Source organism: Crocuta crocuta, unplaced genomic scaffold, assembly GCF_008692635.1.
Source record: "Crocuta crocuta isolate KB4526 unplaced genomic scaffold, BGI_CrCroc_1.0 scaffold377, whole genome shotgun sequence".
In the NCBI taxonomy this organism is placed as follows: Eukaryota; Metazoa; Chordata; class Mammalia; order Carnivora; family Hyaenidae; genus Crocuta; species Crocuta crocuta.
Window position 1 is genome coordinate 1,847,729 of NW_027528209.1, and position 12,126 is coordinate 1,859,854.

The following is a 12,126-nucleotide window of genomic DNA, read 5'->3' on the forward strand; positions in this document are numbered from 1 at the left end:
TTACCTCTGTCACCTCCCCAAGTTAACCAAGAACAACAACAACAAAATTACAGCTTGGAAACAGATTTTCATGGTTGGGAATCAGAAGAAACGATATTTTTTCCCTAAATCATTAGAAGAGTCTGATTTTTTTTTTTCCTAATTCACAAATTGACTGTACTGGGTCACCTTTGAGTAATGGAAATCTGTTTAAACATTCTTTTGGCAATAGGCACCCAGCATTAGATCTTATTTCCAAGCCTTACCAGCTGGGTTTTGTCATTAACATTTATTAACAATCTAAGATATGGCTTTCCCTGTCTAATCCCTGTACTACACAAATGTTTTGTATGGCCCTCCAGAGGGTTCTGCTGTGACAAATTACTGGCAGAGATTAGAGCCCCGTGGCTATTCACCAGAGGCAATGTAAAATTAACATGGTACTAATCCAATTTAAACAAGAAGTTGCACAAACAATCCTCTGAACAAAAGCAGATAGAGGATTCCAATTTTATATTCAAACACAATAAATGTGTTTTTAATAAAAAGTTCCCGGGGAAAAAAATGGCACTTTCACACATATGAATTGTGCCTATCTGATGAAGCTCTTAATTCTAATCCTGCAAGAAGAGTCAGCGGCCCGGCATGATTTGGTGCAGTCGTGGCAAAGGCTTATGATTACATGTGCTCTTAAAGTACCGAACTTCCAATGTCATCTGTGGAACATCACTGATTCCTAGGGACCTAAAAGTTGTTTACTGTGTTGTTTCCAAAGCAGAAAGTTAGCGGGATAAGGAACAGAATCAGTCTGTGAAAATCACTGCACTCAAAGAATGAGACTCTTTTCCTAAAGAAATAGTTGAGAGTTGAATTCTAAATTTAACGCTGTTGTCGTTTTTTGATACATAAAATAACTCAAAGGGAAGCATGTTACTTTTGTGATAGCCTTCCTATTACTAGGAACCAATAGCCAAATTATCTGTCAATGCTTTTCAGGCAAGGGGGTAGAAAATACATGAAAGGATGAAAGGGAAAATATAAAAGAATGCATTAAATGGGAAGATCCAGAAGGTAACCAAAGGGTACAGGAATGCATGTGATGGGAAGGAGAGGTAAGTGGGTGGGGAAAATTTGCAGTAATTGACGATTACTCATCTCTCCAAAGGAAATGCCCTCCTCGACACTCGCACTTGTCCTCCCTTTCAGGACTGATTCCGGTAATGCCCTGTGATTCATTACCATTCCCTGGGTCTCTGAGCCTTCACTGGGCAATGTGTCTAATGACAGGCACTATCTTCTACTTCTTCCCCATGTCCTCTCCCTACTTTGGCATCATGACTGGAGCTGCTTCTCGCTTGAAGCCCCTTCAGTTCTCGTTATGAGAGCTAGTCCATCTAACAGTCAATGAGGCCATTTTCCTTGCTAGGATGTGCCAAACCATGACTTGTGCCTTGCTACCTTGTCAGAAATCCCTAAAGCCTTCCAGGGCTTTCTTCTCCTTGCAGTTCTTTCATGATTTGGCTTCCATGGAATAACCTGGTAGCGGCATAAAGGGGAACCAGCCCGGACCCCGGTCCAGTGGCTCGCATCCTCACCCTCTCACTCATGACCTGTGCGATCTGGTGCACCTTCCTTAACTTCCCTACGTCTCAGTTTCTTTCATCTACAAAATAGAAATTCAGTTACCTGCTCTACTGCCATCCTGGTCAGGATCAAAAGACAAGGTCCGAGGGGCCTGACATCATGCTCACCCTCGTCCTCTCTGGCGGCTGGTTCTATTACTGTCCCTCAGGCCTCCTCTACAAACCTCAGAATGCTCAGTGTGATGTGTCACAGCCTAAATTCTCACGTCTGCAGGGAGTGCTTCAGCTGTCCCTAAGGCCTGCCGCCCTCCCAGCACCGGCTCCACAGCCCTGAATGCCTGCTCACTTTCTGTCTGCAGAAGCTGAGACGTCCACGTTCGCAAGCCGTCTCCACTCCCTGTCTTACTACCGTATTTCCGTACTGCACAACTTGCTTTGCAGACACCTAGGCTTCAGCCTTTGGCATCATCATCAACTTTGCGTTACAATCAGGTAAAAACAGGGCTATACGCCATCTCCCCAAACCATGTTTTTGGGGTTTTCCTCCCAAGAATCTGTGTGTCACGTTTCCACTTAAGTTCCAGTCCTGATTACCTGAATTCCCTCTACACCTGCCCCCCTCTGTTGTCCAAGTACAGTCTGTACTTTCCACCTTCGTGCCTGTTTGCTGTAATCATTTCGTTGGTTATGTTTACAGCATTTCCCTCACTGCTTTCCTAGATCACAACCAGCTCACCAAAAGTCTATCTCAAATACCTCCTCTTTCACAACGCCCTACCTAAGTGCTATTAAATAGAGGCACTTTCCCCTCCTGACTGCTTGGGATGGTTCTTGTCACGGCTCTTACTCTTAAATATAAATGTTACTCTTATCATTTTCTTCCCTCTTAATAAATTATAAGCTCCCTGAGGGAAAGACTTAAGTTTTACCAACACCAATAAATCTAGGGCAGTACTTTGAATACAGGAGGCCCCCAGTACACTCATCAATCCTGAGTCCTGTGAATATTTATACAGTATTTTCACTCTGTTTAATATTACGTTATGCTTACCACCTCACGTCTTCTACGAGCTACGTTAAGGCAAGCTGTACTATTTATTCTCATGTGGTCTTGTACGTACTTCTCTTTGAGGGCAGTAGGCATTTAGTACAAGACCACAGAGATGTTTAACAGCATTTGATGGTCATGGAGACAGATTAAAAAAAATACAATTTTGAAAGACCCTATGTGCCAAATTTCACTCAGAATAAACTGACTGATAAAGAAAGACAAACGTTTGAAGTGTTAGGCCACGTAGACTGGATCTGAAGAAGAATTTTGCTCACATTTTGTTTGATCTTAATCATTTGAGCAAATTACACCCCAAAATAAGCTTAGTTTCTCCTGAGGTTTCTGGTGTTTGTTACTGGGTAGTAGGAAGAAGAAGAAGAAAGAAATCTAAGAAGAATTCAGGAAACTGCTATCACTTTTAAACTCTTGTAAAATTATGCAAAAACACTCTGTGATTCCTTTTCTTAATAAATGACTAGGTCTCATAGGAATAACATTTGAAGTCAGCTGTTCAGTTGGAAGGCATGTCAATTTTTTTCAGTTATTCTGAAATTTCTTTTCTGAAAGCTACTTCCAGTGGGAAAAAATTAATACTAAGAGCAAAAACGGCCATTTTCTAAGTGAAAATAAAAGAAATTCCCACTTTCTTCTGGGAAGGAGGAGAGTTGGCAATCAAAAAAAAAAAAGGAGCTCAAAGGTAATTTTTTTTTTTAATGAAGAAAAAAATCTTTTTTTTAAAAAGTCCCTCTACTCATAATCTCGAAAATAGTTCTGGAGATTCACATGTCCACATAAGAACATAACACATATTGCCAAGTATGCATACTTGTAAAGAATCGAGGGAAAAGACATAAAAAGAAGAATCCATCATCGGCTGTAAACTACATACCTGTTTAAGTCTGGCAAGTTCTTTCAAAGCTCGTCCCCACTGCTGCTTGTAATGTAGTTTAGACTTAGTTGCAGATTCCAACTTCCTTTCAAGTTCAACCTAACAGTGATTAAAATCATATCAAGTGAAACACTATACCTCTGTGTACAATCACTGAAAGATAATATATACAAAGAGTCTGGCTTAAGAAAAGAGTTTATACAGTGTAACATACGACATCATCTAAAACTGTTATATAATTTAGTATAAATATTATGGCACATGAACATTTTCTTGTTTAAAATATAGTCGTATTTTTACTGCCTAACAGCCTATACTGAAAGGAACGGAATCAGTCTTAACCTCCAGACAGTTACTATAAACGTATTAAAACGTGTATAGAGTGAAAAACATTCATTTTTTTTACAAAAAGCAGCCCTTACTGTTAGCATTCCAATTTAGCTGGCACTCGACATCTGAGACACCAAGTTCTTCCTTCTGGGGGCCTATCGGGACATGGAACTTGGTGTTACAACCCAAAGAGCCACAGAGATACTCTTCTAACACTATTCTGGCAAAAATTGGAGAATGCTGGAAGCAGGGAGATGTTTTATCAGAAAGCAGTTTACTGAGAAAGAGTACCAAGGGAAAAGCATGTTAAGAATGTTAAAATAAACCTGAGGGTAGGACGAATAACGCTCCTCGTAACACTCATCTAATTTTGATTTTCTATGTTTCCTCGTATATATAAAGAAAAACATGAAAGTGATTCCATTTAAAAAATGGTTATTTATACTTGCAGCAGGCAATCTGCTGTGCGTGAACTGAAGCCAACTTGGCGATGTTCTGGAATGCACGCTCTCAGTGTTTCAAACCAATACCAAACAAATTCATGAAGCCAACAGACAGTTTTACTATTTAAGTGATAATGTAATAATCTGCTTGAATTACAGCAAAAGACTGTGACTCTAAACTGGTCTCAGTTTTTTATATCAAAGCTAGTTTTTCCCATGCACACAACTCCTCATGTTTTGCAGGAACATCAAACCGAGGGCACTGTCCCAAAATTCAAACTTTAGAAAACGTATACGAAAAGGAAAGGAAGAGCAGATTGCCAAATTCCCTTCACAAAAGACCAGAACATTCTCTGCAGTAATATATGAACTCATGGAGTCACAGTCTTTTCTGCTTTACAGATCCCTGGTGGTTGGATTTAAAGGAGTTGACATTTCACAACTAGACTTACAGGTCTTAAGTTGAATAAATACTCTGAGATTATCAAAGGTGACCTCTTCTACTTGTGCCCCAAAGATTTATACATATTACTTGGTAATTTAACAGTAGGGCATAAGTCAGAGGAATAGCAGAAATCTTTTTATAGTGCTGGGATAAAAGGATAGTATTTAATTGTAAAAGCAGTCGTGTCCATGGGTCTTGGAGAAGGTCTGGTAGCCTGGACTGGCCCAAGGATGAGGGTTAGGAAGGGATGAACCCAGAGGGATCAAGTATATCCCATGGACTGACTCAACAGAAAAGGCTGGATAGGTTTTATCAGTTTTGCCATGATTTTCAAAATCACATTTGCATAGTCAGTCACACTTAAAAACAAAAAAACACCTATGGTTTGCAAATTTCAGATACAACTGTTTCTAAAGAAACACAGGGACCCAGTACCCAGGAACATGCATGCGACTAAAGATCTGATAGAACAGGACAGTCAAAGACCTTGGGTTGAGACCAGCTCTTCTTGTGAGTAGACCTGAGCCTGGGCAAGCCTTTCACTTACATCATGAACCAAGTTACAGATTTCTGACGTGAGAACTCACCTCAGGACTGAGTCCGTTCAGAGGCCAGTGCAGGCAGAAAGCATAAACCCGTGTTTGCTGGTTCTCCATCTCCCTGTTTCTATGCCCACAAACCTCATTGTCTGCTCAACGGACGGCACTGCGTGTGTCTCCGATCCCCTATTCCCCACTTTCAGTCTCCCACAAGGAACTCTAGAGATTTCTCCCTGGCAGAACTTGGCAGTTTTATTCTTTTCTGTTCCTACTGCCCTTTCCTTAGCCCATGTACTTATCTTCCGTGGTCTCCTCAGTCTCCAAGCTTTTCTGTCTACAAATCAAATCCCACCAACCACTGTTAGGTCACTTTATTCTCAAATAAGCTGCTGCTGCCATTTGCCTGCAGTCTTGAACCTACACCACCTCTGCCCATTTTCAGGTGCTACAGAACTGAACTTCTGTTCTACTTGCTGCACTTATTTCCTTGGTATTCCTCAACAGAAAACCCTTGATTCCAGCCCATAGGTTGGGGTCCTGTGGATCACCCCCCTCGCCCAGTTAACTTCTTTAAGCCTGTCACTTTTCTTCTCTGCTTACTGAAAACTCCTCCTATATTCCCTGCTATTTGATCACACACAGTCACTTCAGGCTCCTCGAGGCAGGTCTTCAATTTTATTACAGACTGTGTAGAAGTGTGGTCCCGAAAGGATCATGTACTTTTTCTCCTATCTTTCCCATTGCCTTAAGGCAGCGTGGACAGGTGGTAGCTACCGAATAATCATAAATACATAAACTTTGGCATTTATCTTCAACTTCAGTCTGCCCTACTAAATTGATAAGGTTTTCCTTATTTCATTTACTTAAAAACCTAATTTTAAGCCATCTAAGAGACACTCCTACCTAAAAGCAAATCATAAACTATTGACTTTTTAATGAAAGGAATGAAGAATTACATTTGGTAAAACTATACCTTATTTTTATACCATGTCAGTGAAAATGGAAGTATTTCTGTTAAACCGAAGAGTATAGGTCATCGGAAAAGAAAAAGCTCTCGATTACACCTAACCAGAAGTTATACACTGAATGAGATACTTTTTCACTTAGATCTTTCTTTTTGCGAATTTAGGTCTTTGTTATTACTTGGCGATAAGAAATAGGATTCTGCCCTCTTCTGGCTCCAAACAAAATGTACCAAGAATTTTTACCAGAGCTGAGAAGGCTTGTTTTACTAAACACTTAAAACATGTTGGATGAATTCGTTAGGTCTGATAAAGAGGCAGTTGAGTTATTCATTTTTTCCCCTTGCCCTTTCCAAGTTCATGACACTGTTTACATTTTTGATATGTTGACTGATTTTTACCTTTTTGGTATAAGTACAATTGGAAAACGAGATTTAAAGAAATCACTCAAAATTTATTTCTTTGGTAGATAGTCATCAAGTTTATATTCAGAGAAGATAAGGTTCTAATTTTGAGATATGTGGTCTCTGAAGGTACAATTAAAATACTCTTTGACGCTTACATAACAGCGCTGGTGAGAATGGCTGACACACTATCTGTGCACTTCAGCTACCTTTGGTAGCTACCACAGCATTCCCAGTTAGAAAGAGAGAAATAGTTGAATACTTGATTTTCATCAAAAGAGGAGTTATGGGTTTCTCTCTCTCTCCAAATAGGTAAAATCAACTTTTTTTTTTTTTAAGAGGGATTAAAAATGTCCAACTGAATTCAAGTTCACGGATAGAGAAATGAGAAGGCCAAAGAATCAAATGGAGAAATGAAAAGATTTTGCAGGTATGTAAGAAGCAGAATCAACAAGGCTTGGCAGTTAAGTGCACAGGGAGATTCCTGCTTCAACCCTCCCGCCCCCAAAATTATTTTACCAACACTCTTATTATCTTCAACTTTTCTACGTATTATTCACCCTTTCTGTCTTAGATTCACCCTTTCTGTCTTAGATAGCGTTTCTACTTCCTAAAACTAACTCTTATGGTCCACTCACCCCCTTCTCTCTCAAAGCTGAATTTCTTATCCTCAGTCTAAAAATACTTGGGGGTACCTGGGAGGCTCAGTCAGTTGTGACTTGGACTCTCTGAATATAAGTCATGATTCCAGGGTGGTGGGATCGAGCCCCATGTCGGGCTCGGCCTTGAACTTGAAGCCTGCCTGAGAGTCTCTTTCTCTCCCTCTGTTCCTCCCTGGCTCACTCAAAAACTATATATGTATATATTCAAAGATTTTCCCACCACCATGTAAGTTTTCAATAATGTGAAGCCCTTGGGTTACATCTTTTCCTGTGCTTTTTTCCCAATGACAAACTTTTATAATCCTCTGCAATTTCACTTCTTCAAAGTTAGTAATCTCTTACCTGCAAAACATAGGCCCCTCTCCCACCATTCTTGACTTGCCTGTCCTGAGAGAGGACTTCTCTTTCCTTATTCTCCAAGGCACTCCCCCTGTCAGCACTGCACTAGCCTATTTTTATTAGGTCTCTGGATCTTCTGAGCCTCCTTCTCTGACTCTTGCTTTTTGTCCCTGAGGCTGTAGTTCATGCCAACTTTCCGGCTGTCCTTCTTACACACACCATCCAAATGTAAGGTGGTTTATTCCAGTGATTGCAAATCTGTATCTCTACTTCTTTCCCCTCTTCCTATTATACTTGCCTGTTTTTTAAAAAATGTTTTTTTAATTTTGAGAGACAGAGTGAGCAGGGGACGGGCAGAGAGAGAGAGAATCCCAAGCAGCCCCGAGTATCAGCACAGAGCCTGACGCAGGGCTTAAACTCATGAACTGTGGGATCATGACCTGAACTGAAATCGAGAGTCGAAAACTCACCTAAGCAGCCAGGTGCCCCATACTTTCCCATTTTCAACCCCTTGGTGAACTTCTCCACTTTGACTTTTTCTGCTAGAGTCTCACATGTAACCGGCCTAGAACCATAATTCTCTACAGCTTCCACCTCCTCAAAAAGTTCTTCCTGAACTGAAAATTCTTCATGCCTATTAACATCCATTAGGCCAATGTAATACACTGGTGAGTAATCTCTGACTTTTCTTACCAGATGAAATATAAACTCTTTAACTTAGCATCTAAGGTCCTCCCCACATATAGCCAAAAGTCACCTGCATTATCAGTATTCTCTTATCAACCCTGTTATTTTCAAGCAACTACCACAATAATTAAACTCCAAGTTCTAGTCAAGCGATTACCCAAATATGCAACAGACTTTCTAATATGGAATACCCTCCCACACACATTCATCTGTTAATGTGCCCTTTAGATTCCATATCTAGTCTTCCTTCTTAGTTCTCAGTGTTGATTTCAGTAGAAGTAGCTTTGTCTCCCCTTTGTGTTCACGGCATTTAGTAAGAGAGAACTAGATGGTACCAGCCATCATCTATCATCTGCCTTTCGCTTTAATTATCTGGGTAAGTTCCCTGCCTCTTTGTAGGACTTGTCATTTGACTCTCTCTTAAACCTTTTTTTAATCATTCAGAGTAGCATTTAGCACAGCACCCAGGGGCATACATCTTTGCTGGACAATGAGAAACCAATTGTGTCCATTAGCATCCTGGCCAGGAAACTGGTTATGTAGGCAATGGAAAAGCGTAAATGCTAGAGAGGCTGGGATGAGGCAGTGGCCACCCCCACGTCTCTGGGGCAGGAGGGACCACAAGTACCAGGGGGAGCAGTTCTTCCTACCAGGAACGCAGGAACAGGGACTGTTCAGTGCAGTAGGGACGGCCCACGGCAAGCTGGAGAGAAGGGTTGGGAAGCTGGTGGGAGAGGAATCCATAAAGAAAGGCACCTACTAACAGAAGTAAGGGAAGCACACAGACATAGAGAAGAATGAACTAGCCTGGCATCTTCCTAACTAGCCCCTACCAATCTTCTGATAGCGCCCCCTAGTGGCTACATCTGCAGCGGAAAAGGGGCAAGGAAGCCTTCAACAGAGTGCTTAGTGGAAAATGACAGACAGTGGGTGACACCATTAAATCCTGTACCTTCGGAAGATTATTCTCTTGTTTATTACCTGAGACATCTCTTGGGTAGGCTCTATCTTTTTACTAATACCTAAAAAATATTAAATGATAAAATGCAAGAGCACCTACTCTGAGACTTAACATTACACATTTTGGACATTATACACGTTTTAATGCCTAGAAGTAGTTTTCCCGTTTGTGGAGACTCACCATAGAAACAGAGGGAAGACCTGGCCTCCAGCCACAAGAAACAAAATAGGATGGATATCCCTTCTTCTGGGCTCGAGAGTGTAGGCTTGTGATTGAAACGAATGCTACTACTATGTGTGGCACTGAATCTACAGGGAAGTGAGTAATATATGCAGACAGCATTCACCATGGGCAAGAGTGAGTGAATACAGAAATCAGGGAACAAGGCAGTGACAGCACCAGCAGTAACAAGAAGAGACAGTTTTAGGACAGGACAGGCCATGCCGTGCTTTCCCTAGTTCTTGCTCTTAGCCTTCCTGAGAGTTCTATGGATTCCTTTATTCCTAGAGTTAGTCCATTCTGCTTTTTGCAACCAACGACTCTAACTAGAATATGCTGTAACTGATAGAAGCCAAGAAATTCAAGTACTGATAATGTCATGTATCTCAAATGCTCTTCTTATGTCAGTACATTTTATATTCAAATAGCACCTATTGATTTTATAAATTGCCAGAATTAGTTAAATTGCCATCAACAGACATGGGTACCTTTTCCAAGGTGAGTAGATTTATTTCAGACTGTAGACGGATTTCTGGTTTGTTGCTTTGCTGATCCTTGAACTGATGGAACTCTTTTTCCAAAATCTTATACTTATTTTCAGCATCATTAAGCTATATTAAAAAAAAAAAAGATTACAACCATTTAAAAAGACCAGTATGCAAAGCTCAATGCTACAGAATTCAATTAGTCATTTTATTATTATAAAGTTTGTTTAGAGTAGAAAATTTAGAAAATCCGTAATCACATAAGGAAAATTAAGATATCTAGTAATCTTAAAATTTTAGACAGTCAACCAATGAACGATATACAAAGACCTTTTAAGAGTATGAAATGTGTTATAAAACCAGGATCATGAGAACACTTTTGTTAAATTTTAGACGGCAAATGAAAATCACTTTATAGAAATACTGATATTATACACTTAAGATGTCATGTGTAAGAGACTACGGCGTATGTTAGATATACCAGCTAATGACGATGAAAATAAAAAACTTAATTTTAGTGTGGTATTTACATTCTTACATTTCGAAACTAAGAATTTCTTTAAAAAAAAATTTTTTTAATGTTTTATTTCTGAGAGAGAGAGAGAGAGAGAGAGAGAGAGAGAGAGAGTATGAGCAGGGGAGGGTAAGAAAGAGAGGGAGACACAGAATCCGAAGCAGGCTGTGGGCTCTGAGCTAGCCGTCAGCACAGAGCCTGACACAGGGCTAGAACCCACGAACCGTGAGATCATGACCTGAGCCTAAGTCGGAGGCTTAACCGATTGAGCCACCCAGGCGCCCCTGAAACTGTAAGAATTTCATAATTCAAATACTATTACAACTTAAAATCATTTCAAGATGATTTGGCTCAGCCCCTTCATTTTTGTGGATACGACCTTTGAGGGTTTCAGAAGCTCAGCTCGGCAGTGCCCAGGGTCTAGTTGGCAGCAGAGACATGCACAGGTCTCAGATCTATTCATCCCCTACAATAATGCTCCGATGAGAGTAGGCAAGACTTTTAAAATTAAGTAAAACAGACTTACCATGACTCAACACTCAATGCAGACCCTTAAGACAGTTGCAAAACTACGGAAGCATAACAAAAAAAACCAAACAGTATATAAAAATATTCGTTCAAACCTGGGATTTTATTTTTTGAATCAAATGCAAGGACTGTTAAAGATGTCTTACTAAGACATAGGTCTTAACTGAATTTGAAATGCTAAGAAAATTTGTGGAAAAAATGGAACTTAAATTTTCCACAATCAATTCTTGTTTCATGCCAGTAAGCACAAATAACTCTCATTAGGGTTTATCTAGCATCTTTAGGTAATAAGGTACTCTACTACCTGAAAACTGTTCCTATGACTGAAGTTTACCTCTCTGAATATCCAAACATTCATTTTTCAATTTGGATAAAAACCCTTCTCAAGCATTTCTCTCCTTTCAGTTCAATTTTAAACAAAAGCTAAAGGACTTAAAATATGGTATTTTTTCCACCAGAGACGTTATCATAAATTTGTCATATGATTTATGCTATCATCTTATTTTTTTGAGAGAGAGACATAAGGCGAGCAGGGGAGGACAGAGAGAGAAGACGACACAGAATCTGAAGCAGGCTCCAGGCTCTGAGCTATCAGCACAGAACCCAACACGGTGCTTGAACCCACGAACCATGAGATCATGACCTGAGCTGAAGTTGGAAGCTTAACCAACTGAGCCACCCAGGCACCCAGAGACATTATCATAAACAATTAATGTGCCTAACATCAGGTAGTGCAGAAGTAAGCTTTAAGGCACACTGGTCTCTTTTTCTTTTGCTAAATGGTCCATAAACGACACTGATTGTTGGAATTGTGCGACCTACTTTTATATATTAGAATATATATATATTTATCTTCATCACTTTTCACTGTNGAAAAATGTGAAATGTTCACAGTTACGGGCTTAGTAATGTCAGCACCCCAGAAACTTGTGTTGCTCCCAGGCTAGGTTTTTCCCCAGACCTCAGACTAGGTTTTAGGAGTGCCTGGGATAATTTTTCCAAAATACCAGTTCTTGCCACTAAGGTTCTTCCCCTGCAAGCTGATTATGTTAGTCTGGGAAAGACTAGAAACAGGACGGTCTCTGAAGCCGTGTTTGGTACAAAGA

At 40.2% G+C, this 12,126-nt stretch overlaps 1 protein-coding gene across 1 annotated transcript in view; it reads right to left on the reverse strand.

Annotated features, from left to right (window-relative positions):
• Nucleotides 1-12,126, reverse strand: part of CEP120 (centrosomal protein 120) — a 78,193-nt gene that overhangs the window by 25,327 nt on the left and 40,740 nt on the right. Inside the window, exons 17-18 of the mRNA XM_077753014.1 lie at nt 9,982-10,104; nt 3,503-3,601 (exon numbers count right to left, since the gene is read on the reverse strand). Coding sequence (XP_077609140.1) covers nt 3,503-3,601; nt 9,982-10,104 — 222 coding nt within the window. The remainder of the gene's footprint in view (nt 1-3,502; nt 3,602-9,981; nt 10,105-12,126) is intronic.